This window comes from Cataglyphis hispanica, chromosome 1 (assembly GCF_021464435.1).
Source record: "Cataglyphis hispanica isolate Lineage 1 chromosome 1, ULB_Chis1_1.0, whole genome shotgun sequence".
Lineage (NCBI taxonomy): Eukaryota > Metazoa > Arthropoda > Insecta > Hymenoptera > Formicidae > Cataglyphis > Cataglyphis hispanica.
Genome location: NC_065954.1, coordinates 11,726,135 through 11,748,372, shown reverse-complemented (window position 1 = coordinate 11,748,372; position 22,238 = coordinate 11,726,135). Strand labels below are relative to the sequence as shown.

At 30.2% G+C, this 22,238-nt stretch overlaps 1 protein-coding gene across 1 annotated transcript; it reads right to left on the bottom strand.

Annotated features, from left to right (window-relative positions):
- Positions 1–1,602: 1,602 nt before the first annotated feature.
- Positions 1,603–21,161, bottom strand: LOC126850998 (uncharacterized). The gene is made up of 6 exons (XM_050594507.1): positions 21,093–21,161; positions 7,003–7,309; positions 6,789–6,833; positions 4,269–4,567; positions 3,910–4,104; positions 1,603–3,549 (listed from the first exon to the last, which is right to left on the bottom strand). The coding sequence occupies exons 2-6, from the start codon at positions 7,304–7,306 to the stop codon at positions 3,511–3,513; spliced, it is 882 nt and encodes a 293-aa protein (XP_050450464.1). The 5' UTR covers positions 7,307–7,309; positions 21,093–21,161; the 3' UTR covers positions 1,603–3,510.
- Between the last annotated feature and the right edge of the window lie 1,077 nt (positions 21,162–22,238).

The window sequence follows — 22,238 nt, the reverse complement described above, 5'->3', positions numbered from 1 at the left end:
CAAATATACCTTTATAATTAAAAATTCATATCTTTGAATATTATATATCTCAATGAATATTAAATTCTTAAAAAAATTAAATTAAAAAAAAATTAAACTCTTAAAAAAGAAAAGAATCTTTTATATTTTATTTTGTATTTCACAATTAATTAATTTTATTTAAGGAGACAGGATCCGTTTGAGCTCTCGAAAATGATCATTTTTAAATTTTGCAGCCCAACGACTTGATAAATACTTTATTTTTTTATAATATTAATACAATATTATTAAGTATTAAAATAAAAATTTTTATCTTCATTTTTTTTTACCAAAAATTGTACTTTAAAATTTTTTTTTTAAAGTTATACAAATATTTGCAGATTTATATTTTTATGTATTAATGAAAAACTTGTATTTTTGATTTTAGATATGATAAACCAATGTTTCCATACACACTGTGCATGGAAATATAAAGCTGCAAATATTCGCATAAATTAAAAAAAATTTTTTTTTTTAAGTTGAAAATTTTTATTTATGTATTTAATAATATTGTATTAATATTGTAAAAAAAAAGTTTTTATCGAAAAAAAGTTTTTTTTTATCAAATCGTTGTGCTGTAAAAAAATTTAGAAAATGTATTTATTTTTCGAAGGTTCAAGCGCATATGCTTTCTTAACATCTTACATTAACAAATTATATTTTTTTTTTCTTTCTATTCAAATTAATAACATTGTTAAATTTTTGATAAGAAACAATAAAATATAAATTATACGCGAACATATATTATAACAGATTATAAAGTCAATTACAGCTATTATAATAGATATAGTCATCAATATTTATACATAACATTTTAATAATGTGACAATAAAAATACTACTATTTCGTCGATTAATATTTATTAAAATTTATCAAAAAGGTAGGATCTAAGAATAAAAGAATAAATTATCAGATATGGCTGTGCACGTGTGTTTGTGTTTGCGTATGTGTAATATATTTTCACATATATATAATAGATATGTGTATTCCAATATACAAGTATAAAGTTTTCTCGATCAGAACGTCATTTAATATCAAATTATTATACGTATAATATTTATTTATTCAGTTTTTTCTTGCGTTTATATTTTTTGTATGAACTACAAAAGCTGAGAGTTGATTATTTCTTCAGCATGAGCTACGGATAAGCCACACAAATAGTCGTTCTACATGATTTCAATTTTTTTATAGAATTGCAAGAAACTTTTACATTTATTGTCATTAAAATCCACTCTTTAACCCTTAAGTGTTTGATCAGTATTTGTTATTGCAGTGCTATATTGTTACTTAAGAATAATAAAATTTTGCAAATTTAATAAATACTTTGATAGGCTTTTACAGGAGTAAAATATTTAAAGATAAAATCACGTTATGCTGATTGTGTTTAAGATAGTGACAAGTGGTACATCTATATCGATTTTCATATGCATTATGTATATTACAATGAACATTTAAACATTTAAGGGTCAAGATGTAACATTGCTTGTACGTACAACTATCAATATCATTTTCACAAAAGCTTTATTCTGTCTTAATTTCATCTTAATTTTTTTTATAAGACATCAGAAATAATCTTTTCCTCGCTTTTCTTGTTTTTTTTTTTTGTTTTGTTTTTTTTTTTTTTTTTAGTTTTTTTTCCCCGCAATATAGGCGTATATTTTCGTATTAAGAACACAGAAGTATTGTACGCACAAATTTTCTCTTAAGAGTAATTATTGTCTTTCATTTCTCCAATATACATTGGCACAGCATAGTGCACTTTGATGGATTATCGAAGAATATACTAGAGTTTCTTACATTAAGTTAATGTACAATGTCAAAATTTGTTAGAGATATAAGTCTTACTAGTTTATTGTCCAAGTATTTAGTTTTTAAATGTTGTTGGAGGAAGCCAGGATGTGTGATATTTTTTATCTTGCACATAACTGCAAACATTCACGTGCAAATATCTTCGAAAATATTTTGCTATGGTTTAATCGAGCCACACAACGCGCTAATATTTTTTTTTTTTTTCAGGCAATGACGAATAATGAAACAGTAGTTTAGAGAAAAATAAAGCTACAATAAAATAAATTTCTTAATCTATATGCTTCTTTTTTAGATATTTATGTAAATTATTTAACGATTCTCAATTTTTTTTCTAACATTTTGTGATTTGTTACAACATGGATAATATGGATACGATATTGAAAAATTAAATTAATAACAATAATTAATTAATAATAAATAAACAGTAACAGTAAAATATGTGATCTACTATATTTAAATTGAATAAAATGATTGTATCGTATTTATATTTTTTATTTGATAATATTAAGCACTGATATGATATTTAGGCGACGTTCTCCGAAATAATGTTAAAATTCTGCACGTGAAAGCTGCAATATGCGACCCAATCTATGCAACTGCATTGAATTGTATTTTTGCGAAATATTTGACAATTTTCTGACAACATATTTTTGATGGAAAAATCCGTTTTTTTTATTTTTAGAGATCTTTTTAATAAAAAACAGATAAAAGAATTATTTTTTTAAGAGAAACAAATCCGGGAGTAAAATTTTCCATTTTTCTATGAAGTTAAATTTATTTAAATGAAATATTGTTCTTTATATTATCACGAAAAAATGTATATTATCTTTAATATACTCGAGATTTCAAAAAATTACAGTTTTATTATATCTGATTTAAAACTCGCAGTTCTTTCTTTAAATTATCACAAGACAAGGAAAAGGAATTTGTTTTGTATTCCTAAGTTTCTCTATAAAATCAAGCATTGTGTATTGTTATTGTGTATAAATTTAGGAAATCATTATTCTCTCTTTTTTCTATGTTTGTTGTTTTGCAAAAATTTCAAATACAGAGAACATTTAAAATCTTTGAAAATGCAAATCCATGAAAATATTTATTATGTCAAATTATTCGTTTCAATGCCGTTGCGAAATATCGGACTGCACAATTATAGGAAGCATCGAAAAAATGCATGCATCTTTTCAATTAAAGTGCGATCCGATATGTAAATAAATTGTTTTATCTCATGCATATTTTTAATTCTATTTGCATTAGCGATATGCATGCGATATTCTGACATTCAGGAAGAATAACTTTGGCGCTTTTAACCCAATAAATGCTACTTAATCCGTTTCAATATTTATTATTTTTTCCCCAAACATTGGCTTGGATTGAAAATTCTTAGTATGTTGGAGAATCGGACTTTTCGCTGAAAAAGTTTCTTGATAAAAGTCGATATTGGGTTAAAATGCACTTTTGTCTGCACTTACTTATTGTTGACACAGATTTAATAGTTTGCGCAGATGTCCAGATCTTCAGAATGCATAGGATCTTCGAAATGAGCGTTGTTTACTCTTGCAATTGCAGCTTCGTTGTGATAACCATAACTGGCCGCAGTTGCGTCGTATAGAGCAGTCACAAACATTAGTATGCATGCGGCAGTTTTCGGATTTGTATCGTTCCTTTGCAACAATTCGCAGCATACTAAGGTGATATGTATTCTCGCGAGAGAGGCGCGCTCCTCTGCGAAAAAGTGTATGTTAAAAGTGATATGTTAAATATATATATGTTAAATAATTTAATTGAAAATCCGCATTATTTTATACTCGCGAATTTCTGAATACACAAAATAATTTTGGAGGATATAAGAAAGTGTGTTAAAAATCATAAAAATAAAATAAAATATTATGGTAATAATTAGATATGAAATAAGGATTAATATCAGAATTCGAAAAGATTTGAATAATATGATCTCATAATTTTAGAATGTAAATCAAAATATACTGAAGATGACTATAGTATAAGAAATCAGATTTAAGAAAAATTGAAAAAGAAATTGTGGAATCTGAAAAATTGTTGTTAATTTTTACGCAAGGGACTTACCGACCAAGCCCGACCAGTGTTGGGCGAATAACGTTGCAGATTGTAATCATCGTAATTGACTTTCGGTGTCATCATTTCTAAGAATCGGTTGGAGAACTGTTTTCGTGATTGTTGTCTATTCGGTTCTTCGCTTATCCGGTCTCTCCCTTTAAAAGCGGCAATTTTTGCTTCCATCTCTTCGGTTATATGTTGCTCCTAAAGTAGGCATTGTTTAAATGATTTTTGTAAAAACAAAATTAACAATACAAGACAGATTTTTATATTGTATTGTGACGACTATACAGATTAATTTAAATGTACAAAATTATTTTCAATTATATAATTAATTAATGTATCTGTGGGAAAAATCGAGAACCGACCTGTAACTCGCGTGCCCTTTCGGCCTTGATGAGATCTTTGAGCGCTTCGAAACTGCCTGTTTGAGGGACCTGCGTTCTTGCGGGCATACCGCCGCCGATGCGGAAGCTAGTGACGCTCGGCGAATACGGTCCCGTATTTACTATTCCATAATTTCGCGCCAATTCCTCTATGGCTTTTGCGCGTGAGGGTCCATGCATCCCGCTTCGCCATCTGCTCCCTGCCGGGGCTTTATGCACCATCCTTCCGTAAATCGGCGCGCCCCCGGCGGCTCGGCTGCGCGGTCGTCCAGAGTATCTCCCTGCATTCGTTCATTCCTTATTTAATTCACCCTTTAATCTTTTTTTTTTTTACATTAATTTTTTTCTTGCGAATATATTTGTAACACAAATATTAAAAAAAAAAAGTACTGGCCGCGGAAATATCGATCAATTTAACATCGTGAAGTAAAGGATTAATTGCCAATTATATAAAAAATATATGTGGAAAGAATGCTTCTATTTTTCTTTAATTCTATGTTCTAGTATAAATTTAATTTTGTCAACAAGATAGGCATTTTAGAATAGAGAAAAATATATTTCCTACAATTTGATAAATATCAGTTAAAAATTACCTGTGCTTTTAAATTGTGAATCTCTTTGTAATCCTCTTCTCTTTTCTATTTTTAGAAAGAAAAAGAGAGTTTAATCTCTCTATTAATTAATGTTTATAGAATCGGTTTCTGCATAAAAAGAGAATTGATATATTTTAGAATAATTGTGCGTGATTATATGACATTATAATTTTATTTTAAATTAATAACTGACATAATTTTGGAACAACAATCGTGCACGGCATATTGCGAGAGTTTGAAATAATCGAGATTACAGACGTTCTCTGCGTAGGCGGAAATGAGTGACATCAGGTCAAGAAGCGTGTGTATTACGCTTCGATGGTTGAAAAGGGTTTGAAAAGGGTTGCTGACATTTTGCGTGGGTGATGCTGTCGCAAATTTCGTGGCCGATGGCATTGTGGCGCGCTGCGTAAATTAAGTCTTAACGAAGTTACAATACCGAAGAAGTTCCATAATTGTTTTTGTGCTTGTATACGCATCATCAGCCAACTATTCGTTAATTATTCGTGATTATATTGTGAGATATAACTGAAAGGCTATATCGATTATTTAAACACGACGATTAATCTATCTAACTAGATATATATATATATATATATATATATATATATATATATATATATATATGTCTATGTGTATATATATATATATCTAGTTAGATAGATTAATCGTCGTGTTTAAATAATTGATATAGCCTTTCAGTCATATCTCACAATATAATATATGTATATATATACACGAATGCTCGATTAGATTTAAAAATAAATGTAATTATACTACGGCTACTAATATCAAGTTTTTATTTGATCAGCAATTCTTAAACAATCGCAAGTAACAAAAAGTTAAAGAATGTTTATAAGTGAATTTATTAATGGCATGATGGTGTATACACAAATACCAAGATAAATAACAAATTAATTTTATTTCAGCAATGTCAATTAATTTTAATTATAGTTTAACTAATTTTTCTTTAAAGATCATAATTACATCATCTATATTATATAAATTACAGAGAAAATATAATTATAAACAAATTTAACTACAATTAATCAAGAAATAGTAAATATTAGCAATCTTATTAGGTGATAAGGCGTCGCGCGTTGCGTCATTGCAAAATTAATAAATAAAGCAGAAAAATTTTTTATTTTGAAGAAAAAAGACTCGTCACAATACGAGTGCCTCGAATAGAAGTTCCTCAAAAATTCGCGGGAGCGAAAGAATTAAATCGATTCTCCTCTAATTAAGAATCGCGCGAAGGGGAAATTAAATAATTCGACTGTGCTGCCTGTTAATTGCACGTCCGCTCTGTGCGGCCGATCAAATTTAGATGCGGACAGAGCACTTGATTCGCTTGGAACGCTATCGCGCTTTACAAAGCGATAGATAGTCGACGATATCCTCGATAATTAGTCGGGATCATGTATACTCGTTAGCGTAAGTGCCGGCGCGTAAAGTGGTGCGCTTGACCCACATGTGCGTCGTGTATTTGCAAGATGGTATTGCAACGTCTGCTTGTGCAGGCGAACTTGTTTGCGCAGCGAACTCGTGAATTGCGATACACTACTCGATAAAATGCACAAAATCGATAAAACCCTCACGTTCTTCCCGTTATCCCGTCTCTCTACGATACGCCAAAGAAGATACATTGAGAGAGAGAGAGAGAGAGAGAGAGAGAGAGAGAGAGAGAGAGAGAGAATACGCGTGTTATATTACTGTAAAAATTTAAAGGAGAGATAAAATTCTATTCCATTGGATGTCTACTATCAGATATTTAGTGTTTTTGCAATGAAATTTGACAAATGATAACTAAATTAAAAATGAATTAAAATTTAATTTAAATCCCTTACATAATTTTATATTTACTAAATGACATGCAGTTGAAAAAAATTATATAAAATAGTTTGCTTACCTTCCAATTCTTCCCGGAATTTCAATCGTGTAGGTGCGACGACATCTACGTAAGACCAATTAATTCTTTTTCATTTTTGCGATTTTTGTAGTTTTTTTTTTGTGCATTAAAGAAAAATTATATCTATCCATGCTGATGATAAAAGCGAATTTCTGAGCTTTCAGGAAGATTTCCTGAAGATACGTTGTGGTTTCGAAAGGCATAGGAGTCTCACCTCGCATGTATCCGCTAGAATATATAGAACGCTGGGGAAGCTTGTCACGCGGCCATATATTAGGATTGAACGGGTACACTGAGTATCTATTGGTGGTTTTAGCGGCTCTGCTTTGTCTCTTCGTGTACCTCCACATGGCGCGTAGTTCATCGCACGACGGTTCGGTCAGCTCCAGTCGTTTGTTGCCGATGTTGCCGATGTCGCTGTTACTTCCCGGTTGCGGATCGATGTATCGCATACCTGCGACAAGCGATCCGCTCGTGCACGTCAGGACGAAGGCGATGCACACGGCCGCGAAACGCATTTTCTAGAATTATAAAAAAATCAAAACCGATTGCAAGCCATCATGAATACTATATTAAGATAGCTGCAAAAGGAAATTGATATGAAAAAGCTTGTTCTTTATATTTTTTCAAAAGTTACTTTTGGATTTGATTTCATAAAAGAGAGAATTTTTTTAGTATACTTTTTAGTATACTGTAGAAATAACGGTGAGAACTAAATAATAAAAAGATTTGAAATCTCGACTTTAATATTTGATTTCGTATTTTCTCCGAGGACCAAAATGAATATAGATTTTATGATCACATAAAAAAGAGTCATAAAGCAAGTTTCTAAAACCCTTAAGTCTTCGGATCCAAGTAATCCATCCAAGCGTAAATTTCAATCATAAAATATCGTGATTTTATATCAGTCAGCGTGTGCATATTTCATTCCTAAAATTGACGTAATATTTTACAATCTGTAACGTGTTCGTAAATAATGTATTTGTAAATAATAATAAAACTGGCCGACTGAAATTATATAAAGTAATATATTGTTGAATTCAGTGAACTGTCGAAATGCTTTCTGCTGCAAGCTTGCCGACCGCGAAATTAGATAAGGCGTGCCCAACAAATAGAAAATCTATTGAGCCAGATATACGATCCAATATATGTAAATACAATATATAAATATAATTTTATAATATTATATCAATATACATGATTATTATGCCAAGGCTTCTTTCACAAAGTTTCATACAGTTTCTTAAAACTGCTGAAATGCAGTTTTATAGATGCCCATTGCAAAATCTCGAGCAACTATCGGTTTAGCTTTTCAATGAACTCGCATTAATCTAGTATATAAAATCTATATAAAAATACAAAAAAGTTTACAATATAAATTATTGTAAATAATATAGAATATAATAGCTTTTGTCTGTATAGATTTTTATTACATCAATATGATGTAATTCTTTTGTGAATAATATTTTTATTAAAATAATATCTGGTTGAATTGACAAAAAATAATTAATATTGATTTGCGCTACAAAAAATACATATTATTGTTACAATAGTAAGAAGCGTGCTACTAGGAAGGATTAATTTTATAATCCTAACACATTAATTTTATAATCCTAACACATTATCTCAAATTCCAAATATTATTTCATATTGTTCTACTTTATATATGGATTGTGAATTTAACTGTGTTAAAAGAATGATTTACATTTACATTTCCGTAATTTTCATTTCGAATTCTTGTAATATAGTAGATTTAATCGTAAGATCGAATGCTTTTATCGATGCACAGGTTGATTGTGCGCAAAGCAACAAGCTGTTTGCGCCACATCGTAATCTGCATTAATTAAGTGCTAGCGCGTGTCGAGTGGTAACCACAGTTCGCTGAAGTATATTTTAATGACGTTTGTCGTCGAGAACTTGTACCCTATTGAATGCGATGAAATTGTATTTAAATTGAATAGAGACTGTGCGACGTACCGTCAATCTCTCGTTTTTTGAATGACATCGATGAATCGTGTTAGAGGACCAAGTTTCCAATTCGATCGCATCTCCGGAATTTTTAGAGAACTTTTTCAGATAACTCGAGTATTTGTTGAACAAAATGTTGAAAAAATTTGTTAATTTTACGAATTGCGGAACATATCGAGGATACTCGATGTGAAGAATACACGAGCAATTCTTGTCAATTTACTCTTAAACCAATTAGATTCTTCAATCGATACATTGCTCGATTCTTGTTGGAATAATTCTTGCGAAAAAGTATTAGTTGCTATGGGAACTTTGAAATATGAATTGCCTTCTTTTCCGCTTATTTTTCTTCAATCTGATATTGTAGCACACGTGCGATCGCCTGTGCAAATTCCTTAATACCGGAATTATTTTTCTTAACTATTAGAAATTAAATTGTTACTATCAATAGCATACACATTAGATATTTTGTATTATTATATATATATACATATGAAATTTTTGATATATAATGTTATATATATACATATGAGTATATATACATATGAGATTTTTGGTATAATTTTATATATATATATATATATATATATATATATATATATATATATATATATCTCATCGACTATATAATAATTCATAAAATGAAATATCCTTATTTATTTTATATATGTATATATATATATATATATATATATATATATAATACAAAATGTCTGACACGTATGTTTTGATAGTAACAATTTAATTTCCAATACTTGGGAAAAATAATTCCGGTATTAAAGAATTTATATATATATATATATATATATATATATATATATATATATATATATATATTATATATCAAAATATAATATAATAATATTTTTATAGTATAATATTATAATATAACTGCACAGATATATTGCCCTATATTTTATCTATAATTATTATTATATAATATAATCCTTATTGATTAATTAAACTGCAAAATAATAGCTTTTTATTGTTTAGGAAAATTGATAGAATAGTTTCAATACTCATGTGAATATTGAATGAAGCATGCTTCCGTTGTGTGGGTGGAAGCACGAAATCCAATTAGGAATAATTAGCTTCGCGATATGCACCTCCGTGGTATTTTAATCGCGCATCATATCGTTGATTCGTTCGATCGGCCGGTTGATCGTGGATGCAGTTCGGAAAAGCATAGCGTGAAGCATAGAATGTGCATCGATGCGATGGAAATGGTTCGCTGCCGCGCAAGCTTTCATTGTTCCATTGCGAAGAGCTGGTATTTTGGATTATCGCATCATAAAGCTTTCGTTATTTGCAGAAATGATAGTAACCTCCCTCTCATTTCTCGCATTGGCATTGTGCCACTAAATAATCTGCGAAATGAAGAATAAATGATATCCTTTTGAATCTTTTCTACGCGATTACATAGATTATAAAAAATATAAAGGATATGTAGAAACAACGTATTCTCTATTTTTTCAGATCGAATAAATTTTTCTGAAGTATTTCTTCATTTTTCTCTTTTTTTTTCTTTTTTTGTCCTGCGATATTATTTATAATTTTCTATAATAAATCATTGGCGATTGTACATGGGTATGTATAACTTTACGGATTATGATATACTGTGTGATATATTACAGTGAATTACAGTATTTGTGTGCGGATCAACCGATGTCGAATAAACTTCGGAGAGAGCCATTCAAACTAAAATTCGGGTCAGTTTGTCAATTTTGTTTTACATTTAGTTTAAAGTTTAATCGTTGTAAAAATCTCGTATTACAATGGCGCACAAATAATGATCATTTTACAAGATGCTGGGAATAAACAAGACTATTTTCTTTTTTTTTTTTTTGAATATATACATTTCACGTTTGCGTGCCGCGTGAGCGCATACGCACGTGCAGCGGAATTGAAATGAATTAGTCAACGGACTACTGAATGTTATTGCACTTTTACGGGGAGATGTGTCTATGTATACGCGTGCGTGCACATTGTCCTGAATTTATATTCATAACACACGCACCTCTTTATTATCTGATGAATGTGCAGCAACGTACAATATATAATGCTATGCATTATCAGGTTTTATTAGTATTTGACGCTTTTTGTCAGAATGACACGTGTTTTCATTATCACTAGATCATATCGCGTTAGCTTTATATACTGCTGGACTTTTTATGACAATTGTAAAAGATACGATTAAAATAATAATATTATTGTGATTAATTATTAAAGAGTAATAATATTGAAATAATTACCGAAATAATATTAAAATAATTACTTTACAAAGATTTGGGTACATGGATCTGGCAAACTACAGATATGAGCATTTAATAATATATTATCACGAAATGATTACATGAATGGAAAATATCGAATTAAATATATACAAATATATTAAATTGAGTTTTAAATATGTCCTTTTGCAAAAATATGGATGCTTTTGCGTTTTTAATATTATATTATACAGTGATTTTTCTCATTTATTTTATGTAAACTTAGTAGACATTTTTTTTTTTATATTTATGATATAAACATTTTCTTTTGAAGAATTGAGATTCCATTTTGCTAAACGTGTGTTTAATTAAGTGTTTCCACGTTGCTAATATTTATAATCATTACAAGAATAATTGCTTTCTTTAATACGACAAATATACATATAATCAAACTTCTTGTGGCAGATATTCGACATCGTGATTTATTATTAAGCAGCCATGACCGTGATCGAGTCGAGCGCAACATGTGTTTTCATAAATATATTCCGAAGGACCACACAACATGTGTATGTATATATCAGAGAACGATCTATGAATATTCAGGCTTTGAATCTGCATCATACATATATCGTTACATATATCAATTTATTCTACAGTCTTATAGACGATTGTTTTATCGAAGATTTATGAGAGAATCGATAAACTCGAGAAGATCAATCGATAAAAACAATTTTTCGTGAGAGATATTGCATAGCAAACTCGCAAAAATTCCATTATGGATTATTTCTGGATTATTTCTGGAAACACCACTGTTTGCGGAAAAAATCGATTCTTTGAGTAATAAAATGAAGTACTTCCGCAGTTTTTAATCTTGCGTGTTTCACGGAAATGAAAGTCTCGCATATAAACAAGAAACCGATATCATTTTTATAAAGTGGAATTATAGATTTGTAGTATGATACCTCGCTCAATATCATTTGACATTTCTTTTTATAAAATGTTATGTATTTCTATAGACTTTCCTATAGTTCATTTCACGTTGTTAGCTTTCTTTAAATGTCATACATGATTCTATTAAAACATAATAATTGAATGGTAATATCATACAGAATTATATTAAAATGATTAACGATATGATTAACGAAGCTATTATGCTTGTTTTAAATTTTACAGAGAAAAATGTATCTCTCTATTCGGCAGCAAATTAATTTTGAATGGAAACAAGTTTCTGCATACACACTTCCGACTGTTGCGTGTAAAATTATATTTGTAGAGCGGAAATGTACTGTTTGTGAAAAGTGACGTTGCCATGAATATAAAAATGCAGTTCTCTGGAAAAACTCCGGATTTTGCACGATAAACGATATATGTAAGCCGCTTTAATGCACTCTGCATCACTGTTCCCTCAATATGGCATGAACAAATATGCTCGAAGCCGGGCATGTATATAATTGAAGTGTTAGCTGCGTAAATCCGCCCGCGCGATATTCTCGGTCTTATTTGTCGACAGCTGGATACAACATCTGCTCCGTTTAAATTAGGTCGCGAAAAAAGGAGCGCTAATTACATATAAATTTCTCCGTTCTTTGCGAAACCACGTAACTAAAAGTCAGCGTAACAATCTATTAATTCTTTCTAGTCTTTTGTTGATTAATTAATTTTTTTTTTTAATTTAGAAATAGAATTTTTCTTGTAAAAATTTCCCGATATTACAAGATATATTCTTTGCCGCGGCCGAGTTAAAGCCGAACGATCGAGAAAATTGCAAAAAGATACGCTCTTTTGCAATTACATAAATTTTGCGATAGGTTTTCAGGTATCGTCTCTCGATTCTCATTTCACATAAATGGAAATTGGCTGACACCTTGACGAGGGATAAGCGCGCGAGAGCGGGAATATTGCGGTACTTTTATCTATTCCGGAGAGAATCGATCCTTCATTCAGACGATTCATCCAAGATCGTCTTTGGTCAACAGACTGTGGCAATTACTGTCCGAAATGACTGTTCGAACTTTATCGGAACTCACAGTAGCCGCTTTGGAGAAAATGAAATTGCCAATGGCAAAACTTTTACGCTCGGAATTTCTCTTAGAAAAGCACTTAAAGTTTGTGTCTACTTTGTTGTCAGTATTATCTTTTTATTTTTTTACAATATAATACTTTATAATATTATAGTTATATCTTTCAGTGTAAATATAATTAGAATTTTTAATATTGTATTGTTTCGTCAAACGTGAAACATATTGATGTGTTAAATACACTTATATTATTCATAATTTAAAAATTGTAATTTTAAAAGATAAAAGAAGCAAATAAAAATATCTTGTTTTATAATCTGGTCTTTTTTATATTTTTGAATAATGAAAAAATAATATAGAACATATGATATAAGAATTAAAAAATATTAGATAAAAGATATTATGCAATCAATGTTCTCGATCTCTATAATTTACAGCGTTATTGTTTAAATCCTTGTAAATACACGATTAAGATGCAATATCTGACGTGGCACGTGGAAATGTCGGTCTAAATTATTTCACATAGAAATTTCTATGAGTCTAAACAGAATGCGATGCACATCACATTTGCTGTTTATTTGCAATGTATTTAATCGAGAAAACGGTGGAATATGCTTGCGACATATGAAACAATAAGAAATCGTAATAGATATCTCAGACGCATTGACATTCAATGCTGCTGTACAAGGCCAGACGGCATCTTTTATCTTTATGCACTCGATCAAACATAAGGGAACGGAATAAATTATTCATTAATATCGTAAGCTAGTATGTGAAATGGGATTAATAAAAAATTGATATGATTGATAAAATATCTGTCATGCTATCTATATTCTTCCATATAACTTCCTATATTTATTATAATATTTTAATTATATTATATAGCATTGATATATAATGCTTCAAGATGCAACGTGATATAAAAGGCTATTATAAATTAATTTTTAATACTCGGAGACAGATGTTGAAACTTTTTAATTTATAACTGAGTGAATTCAATTTATTATTGAAATTATTACGGAATATAAAAATTGTTGTGGATAAAATTATTATCATTCGAATCGTACATTGAATCGCCGCAATCCATCTGAAATTAATCGCTGCTACGAATGCACGAATCTGCACCCGCACTTGCGAAAGATATTCGCTATTTAACTGGCAAATTGTTAGCCTTCTCCTGGTTAGAGTTCTCCTGGGAACTCCTGACGGTATACATGTCGAAGTTGTAAAGCAAATTATTCCCATTGACAATTCAAAGGTGACTATCTCCAGGCTGCTCGCTGAACGTGAGAGCCTGAAGTCAAGTAGTACTTCGTAAGCCACACGCAACGAACTCGCCGTATTTGTTCCCCTACGAGCGTTAAAGGCAATCTATCTTGTTCTCCTTGTTGTTATATATACATTGGTACTCTTCGTTTAGCGCAAACGTGACACATATAGCCCTCTTAGCGATAATTCACAATCTTCAGCATTTGCTCAATTTGTATTATGTGTGCACGCACGCGGATAAGTCATTTATTAATTATAAATCTATCGGACCAGAAATTTTTATAACCAAGAATTTAGCTCAACATTTTATACAAAAAACAAAAATTGCTCTACTTGTTAAGATCCATATATATACATTCGATTGATCTCTTCAACTGGTATAAGAATGATGGATTTGATATATAAACTTATATATATGCAGCAAAAAATGTTTAAAAATTGATAATTTAATTTCATTAAAAAGTAGCAAAAAGAGAATTTATTGGATTTTTTGCTTTAGTTATTTTTTATATATTACATGATATTTGATTCTAATTATTTAAATATCAATTATATAAAAAACATATATTATAATAAATATTACTTATATAAAAATATTATTTATATATAAATATTACCTATATATCAATTATACATATATAAAATATTTATATTCAAAAATCGGAATTACTTTACGCAAGGAATTTTTCGACAAACTGAATATATAAAATATTTATATATGTATAATGGATATATTTTTATATAAGATGAATATTTTAGGTAGAGAAGAATCTAAAAGATTTTAGTTTGTCAAAAAATTCCTTGCGTAAAGAAATTCCGATTTTTTAAATTATTCTCGGGGGCATTATCTCGGAAAATGACGACAAGATAAATTCACTTTGACGCGTTATACAAAGCTGTATTCGCCTGAGAAGCTCAAAGACTTTCTCTATTTCTCCGTATTTTTTTCCATTTTTTCTATTTAAGGAATCGTTGATTATAAAAGCAGTCAAATGAAAAATCCACCGTCAGCATTTGTGCATAAACATTATAATCTTTTATTAAATCAGTAATATTTCCTGGATTAATCGATTGAAAAAAATTTAACGCGTATTTAACGATAAACACCTGGGTGCACTCGACTTTGACACTTTATGTTGGATAAAGATTTATGATTATTTCTTGGAATCAATTATTCTATAGATAAATGGTGAAGTTGATCCTTTATTCCTTTTCCATATATATATATATATATATATATATATATATATATATATATATATACATATTGTATATACATAATATAATATATTTTCTTTAGAGGCAAGCATTCAATATATAAATAGTGGTGATATTAACGTTTACAATTTAAATGCACAATGAAATCTTATTACATTTACATTTAATCTAAATGTTTTTAATATGTACATGTTATTTAATAAGCCAAAAATTGAAATTTGATTAAACTTTTGGACAAAGCTAAAATAGATCGTTTTTAGCTATTTTTTCTCAATCGCGTGACAAATAATAGGTTAGAGGAATTTTAGAAGAAATTTTAGAAGAAATTTTAGAAGAAATTTAAGAAAAAATTTTAGAAAAAGCCTTAGAAGAAATTTTAGGGGGAATAAAATTTTGCATGATTAGATGAAAGTTTGAAGGAGAACATGGTATGCTCTATGGAGCAAAGGGATGACAACGTTCTCTATAATGCCTGATTTGATATCCGCGCGGCCTTTTCACCGTATCTGCGCGGCATCGCCTGCAATAAAAGGACTTCCTGACAACCTGACGTGACTATCCTGGATGATGAATGTGCTAAACAGCGCGTCAATATAAAAGAGATGACGATAAGTGCTACGAATATACGATTTGATCGTAAATCTCCTTTATGCGCCCCTGCGTATCAATACAATCGCACACCTCTCGATATTTTGGCTCTCACGTTTTTACGTTTTTTGTGCATCGGATTTTATTTGCATTTCTATACAGCAAAGATAAAATCGATACAATAAAAAAACGTGCTACATTGATGCCCGCAACATATGCGAATAATAAATACGAACTAATAACGTTTTATGTTTTATTGATGACTTTGTATAAATTCGTAAGAATAAATTAAAATAAAAAATAAATTGAAGAAAAATGATGATAAAAGATGTGCTTATTCTTTTACATTAAAATAAATTTAACTGCTTTTTATAAGGAAGACCATTTTAGCACATAACGATTTTAAATATATGCTCTCTTACAAAAGCTTTGAATAATTGTTCCTGTGTGATATATATATATATATATATATATATATATATATATATATATATATATATAGAAAAATTAAGGGCTTCATATTTAATGATCAATTGTTTTTGAAATTATTTTTCCAAGTCTTCAAGTTTTCAAACCTTTGATTACTGTATTCGATTAATTAATCTGTTGTTTTATGCGTTTTCACTATAAATATAATAATAAATAATTTTCATTTTTTTTTCTAAAAAACGTATTATTTTTCATATATATTTTTTAATCTTACTTAGTATTGTACGTATTTGAAATCTTTTGTATTAATAAGACTCGGATATATTTACATATAGAAATTTTAATTGTCAGAATAAATTTCCCTCTTTTGAAGTAAAAATAAATCTTTGTCAATAAATTTATTGGAACTTTTATACTATATTACGCTATACATATATTACATTTATATTTGTGATATGTAATTTCTTATTATTTTTATAGTATAAAAAATATAAAAATATTTTGTTTATTTGTTTATGAGAAAATAATAAGCCAAACTCTCTTTTGTGTTTTATATATTAAAAATGTGCGAATTTTTTAGTTTACAATACAATTTTTTGCTGAACAAAGTTTTGTTATAAATTTTTTTTTTTTTAATGCTCCTCACTGCATCATTATTAAACCGACACGAGCGAGCGACCATTTTCGTGCCAGCTATCCTTTGCACACCAAATAATATATTGAATACGAATGCTTGCTCGCTCGCGCTCGCTCGTGTTCGTTCCGTTAGTGAGTATGCGGCTTTGATGATCTTTTGTTAATATTGATTCGTTTATTTCTGACAAATAAAATCAATTTCGCAGAAATTGGTTCGAAAAAAAAAAAACTATTTTACAGTTCTCTTATTTTAGGATTTAAAACATAATCGATAAATACAATGGGAGTTGTGTTAACGATTTAATTAAAGAATAAAGAGTTTCGTTGCGCAAATCATTGCAACCGTTTTTTTTTTATCTCAGTACATCATGTCGATTGTGCTCCTGTAGAAGTTACTAGTAAGGTGTGGTTCACAAATCATTCAAACTTCGACAAAGAAATAGCGAAAAAATTGCAAAGCCGATTTGCGAGATGAGAGGAGGAGGAAAAATATGATTTTTTTTGAAGCCCTTTTCACGCCAACGCGTTGAAATGGAAAGGTTGCAACAAGTGAGAGAGTTAAATCCGACTGAACAGCAAGCTCCGGATTATTTGTTGCATGCAAATATGTGCAGCAATGCAATGTGTAGATTGCACGCGCATTCATATGCCGCAGAGGCACTCTGGTCTCTCCAGGTCTGGATAACAATCGACTAGGGAGGAGCGGGAGGAAGGTAGGATTTGATTTTAGAAAAAATTTTTTTAATATATTGCCTAAAGAACATGCATAATTCTTCAAATAAAATTGTATCGGACTAGCATATTTTTTACTTCAGGATTATTTTTAAATAATGTAAAAAATCTTGTTTATTGTAGTTTAATTCACGCAAGAAGAGGTTATTATTAAATAAATAATAACTATGATTCAAAGGAATTAAATTCTGATTAAGATACGAATTTAAAAATTATTGTTATCAAGAAGGCAGTAGAACATTTCAATATTGATTTCAACTCTCGCGTCACATTTTGTTGAAATTTTAAAATTAAAAAAAAAAAAAATAACCGTTTATAATTCTCAGGTCTGGACTTCTATATCTACTTATGAATAAGGATTTATCCAGACCATCGATAAATGCGTGATAATGCTATATTATAATACATTTATAATATAATATTTTAATTCTTGTTCTATTTGTATGAAACATTCTATTTTTATTTAATGTTTTATAAATTTTTTATACATGTAATTTGTTTAAAAGTTTTTATTTTATTAACATCAAACACATATATTAAGGAATATAAGAACCATTGAATAGTTCTAAAGCAAAATAATGTTATTGAACTTTAATTTTCTCTCTATGTATAAAATAAAAAAATTATAACATTAAATCAATAAATTGTAGATTGCAAAAACAACGCATGATTACGATAATAATTTTGCTAAATTATATGATTGATCGCATCTAATACATTTGATCTGTTATTGATATTTGTAGTATAAATTAGGAATTAAAATGCATCACATTTGTGCATGATTGACATTTTATAAATATTGTCAGTCATATTAGGTTAACATGCATCTAGGCAAAATTAATACTATCGCATTTACCTCGTGTTTATTCATTACATCGACGCCGTGTCGACGCAGTTTATCGAAGTTAAGCTGTGATTAATGGCTGACAGCAAAGCATGTAATTAAGATGTAAAACGCATCAAGTCGTATATCACGTAGCTTAATCGAATCTAATGTGATTTATTACATTTTTGCGATTTTTGCGAGTAAGAATAGAAAATAAGCTTTGAATTAATTTGCAAATATATTTTTTTTTAATATGATAACTATATGGCATAGAGTGGAATAATGTGGCATATCAGAATTTTATCGCTTGCGGGTGAAATGTCATATATTAAAAAAAATGCACCAACGTTTTTCGCCGATCGACAGCTTCCAATTTTGGAACTGACCTACTTTCGATCGTACTGAATAGGACAGTAAGGATTTTATGACCATTCATATATGAACGTACTAACTCTTGTGATGTTAATCATAAAAAATGTTCTATTCTCGTTCAAGGCTATCAGTTATAGAAGCGGCGTGCTTGATATTAACTGAACAAGCAAAAAAAAAACGAATTGTGAACTTGAGCAAATTCTGTCAAAAGATGAAACGTAAATATGTGTGTGTGATTAAGTCATCTATTAAGGTTCTTAAATTTTATTTGTAATTTTCTAAACCAAAATCATAGCGGAGTGACCTTTTTGATTTAATTATATCGTTTCTTATATGCATTACAACGTTTCTTATATGCAACTTGTTTTATGTTTTTATTGTAAAAAATATACCTAAACAAATATATATATATTATATATATATCTATATACACACGTATGATGTTAAAAAAAATGTAATCTATAGAAAGTAGATAATACATTAATGTAAATTGAATAACTGCTTAGAAATATAGGTTGAAAAATCAAATCTGTCAGAAATAGTTTTCATAAAGCAAGTGATTCCCTCGGTTCTATTCATCGAATTATTTTACACATTCTTATTCCGATGTTTGCGAAAGATATTTTACGATGCTTGTGCTTCTAAATAATTTGAAAATATCTAGAAATATTTGATGCAAGTTGTAAAATGTTAATGAAAGGAGAATACATAGAATACCTTTCTCTCTCTCTCTCTCTTTTGTAAACTGATAGTGAGAATACATAAGATAATGTTTTATTTTCACATTGCATGTGATAAATAATGGCAAGTAAATCATTTGCTTTGTTAAAATTAAAAATTATTTCTATCTCTGACAGAATTGATTTTTCAATCTATGTTTAGTAAGCACTTTTCTACTCAACTTAGTGAGTATTGTATAATTAATTTTATTTCTAAAACAATATATTTCTCAACCAATCAATGATTGTGATAATTAATCGAAATACTAATTATAATTTCTTGATGGATTAGATCATCTATTAAAAAATAGATGAATTTTAAAGGATGTATATAAGATTTCTCATAGCATATTGAATTATTGGTTTCTGCATAAAGATAGTAATTTTAGAGAACAGTTTTAAATAAGTGACTACATTTATACGTCATTCTTAATCAAGTTTAATAACATCCGTAACTCTAAACCTGGCCATTCATAATCATTCCACTCTTCAGAGAAATAACTGTGTGATTGGTCAGCTTTAAAACTACGGATGTTATTAAATCTGATTAAGAATGACGTATAAATGTAGTCACTTATTTAAAACTGTTCTCTAAAATTACTATCTTTATGCAGAAATCAACAGTTCAATATGCTATGAGAAATCTTATATACTTCCTTTAAAATTCATCTATTTTTTAATAGATGATCTAATCTATCAAGAAATTATATTCATCATCCATCATTCGTTCTCTCGTGCGACATATTTCGCGTCTCGCGGACTACGTCTCTGTTCTAATTCTCCCGCTCTAATTCCGACAGTCTCATTAAACGCAATTACGTGCCTCCTCGTCGTTTCAGGATCCCGGTTCCCTTCCCCGAGCATCATCGTCTGCACGATGGCATAACAGGTTGTGCGTCACGGGGAGAAGTGCGTACGCCTAATTCTCATCAATCGGCGACGAGCGCGCGGCGCGAAACGCGCGTCAGTTATGACATTTCGACAGCGACATTCGGATGCTTTGCTTCCTAGCTCTTTTCGGTCCGTACGATCTGTTCGAGAAACTATCTCTAGTATTAATTCTACATAGTATATATACCATTTGCTATTCGCATATGTTATTATCCTTAAAAGTTGAAAAAAAGTCGCGGTCATCGATAGCAAAAATGACACGTGAAACATGAGTATAACAGTGGTGTGTAGCAATTATACAAGGGGACGTCTATCGGAGGGTGAGAGAAAGAGAAAAAGGATGGTTCAAAAAGAGAGGACAGGAGTCGTCGAGTGGGACGGAGATACGTTGGCTGGCTGGTGAATGAACGAGAATTGGATTCACTAACCTGCCTGTGCTTGTCCGCCGTGTCCGGAAACCGTGAAGCGACTGAGAGAGGTGGTAGCGTCGAGGCGACTGTCCGCGGCCCCACTGCCTTGGTCGTACGAAACCCACCCCCACGGCGGTACTTTCCCTCCCTCCGCCACCCCCGTCATCGTCGTCGATCCTGCCATCACGTCGCCGGGGTCCCTGTTCCTTTCACGAAAACGGGGATGTTCTTGGGACTTCGCTCTCTCTCGCCCCGCTCATGCTCTCATTTGGCCCATTTCTCTCTCTCTCTCTTTCATCTTTTTCCTCCTTCTCATACAGTTCTCCCTTTACTACCCCCATCCACCCCTTCTGTAACTCTTCTCCCTCTGTTTCTGTCACTCGTTTCGTTTGCTCTCTCCGTCACGCTCTCCACATTTCTTCCGTTTTTTTTTTTCGGGAACTCTACCTTCGCGCAGGATTCCTCCGGCCATCCCCTCCGTCGCATCTGCTAAATTTTCCCCCTGAAAACCATCCTATAAACGTACGTCCGGGAAACTACACCCCTCTTGGCAGTGACGTAGTTCTCGGTCAGGGAGCCCTCGCGCCGATAGTACGACGTGATTGATAATCGATTGTTTAATGATCTTGTTATTTCTAAAACATAAAGGCATATTAGGAACTTTATGTGTGGCTTTTGGATTGCAAGACGAATCAGATGTGAATGTTTGAGAGATTTAATTTTAAATTACTCGGATTTTCAAAGCCGAGCTAATATCGAGATATATTCTTTTACATTCAAGAAGTAAATACAAAGAAATAATTTGATTTTTTTTAACTGATTTTAATTAGATATATATATATATATATATTTATTAATATTTTTTAATATATATATTTGTGTCATTTATCTCTTATATAAAAAGTATAAGCGTAGAGAAAAGAACGATTCAGTGCCCGCAACTATAATCAAGTATGTATATAGTTACTCTGAGAAATAAATGAGTGAAAAAGGAAAAACACTCATTATCGGTTGTAAAAATGTAAAACGTAAATGTAAAAATGTAAAAAACGATTTTAAAGTTTTAAATTATGTCAATGATTTGACAGTCCTTGTTTCACATAATAGAGCGACTTTTCTCGAACTTTGAGTTCTTCTTCAATTTCTGTCTATATTTTAGAAAAC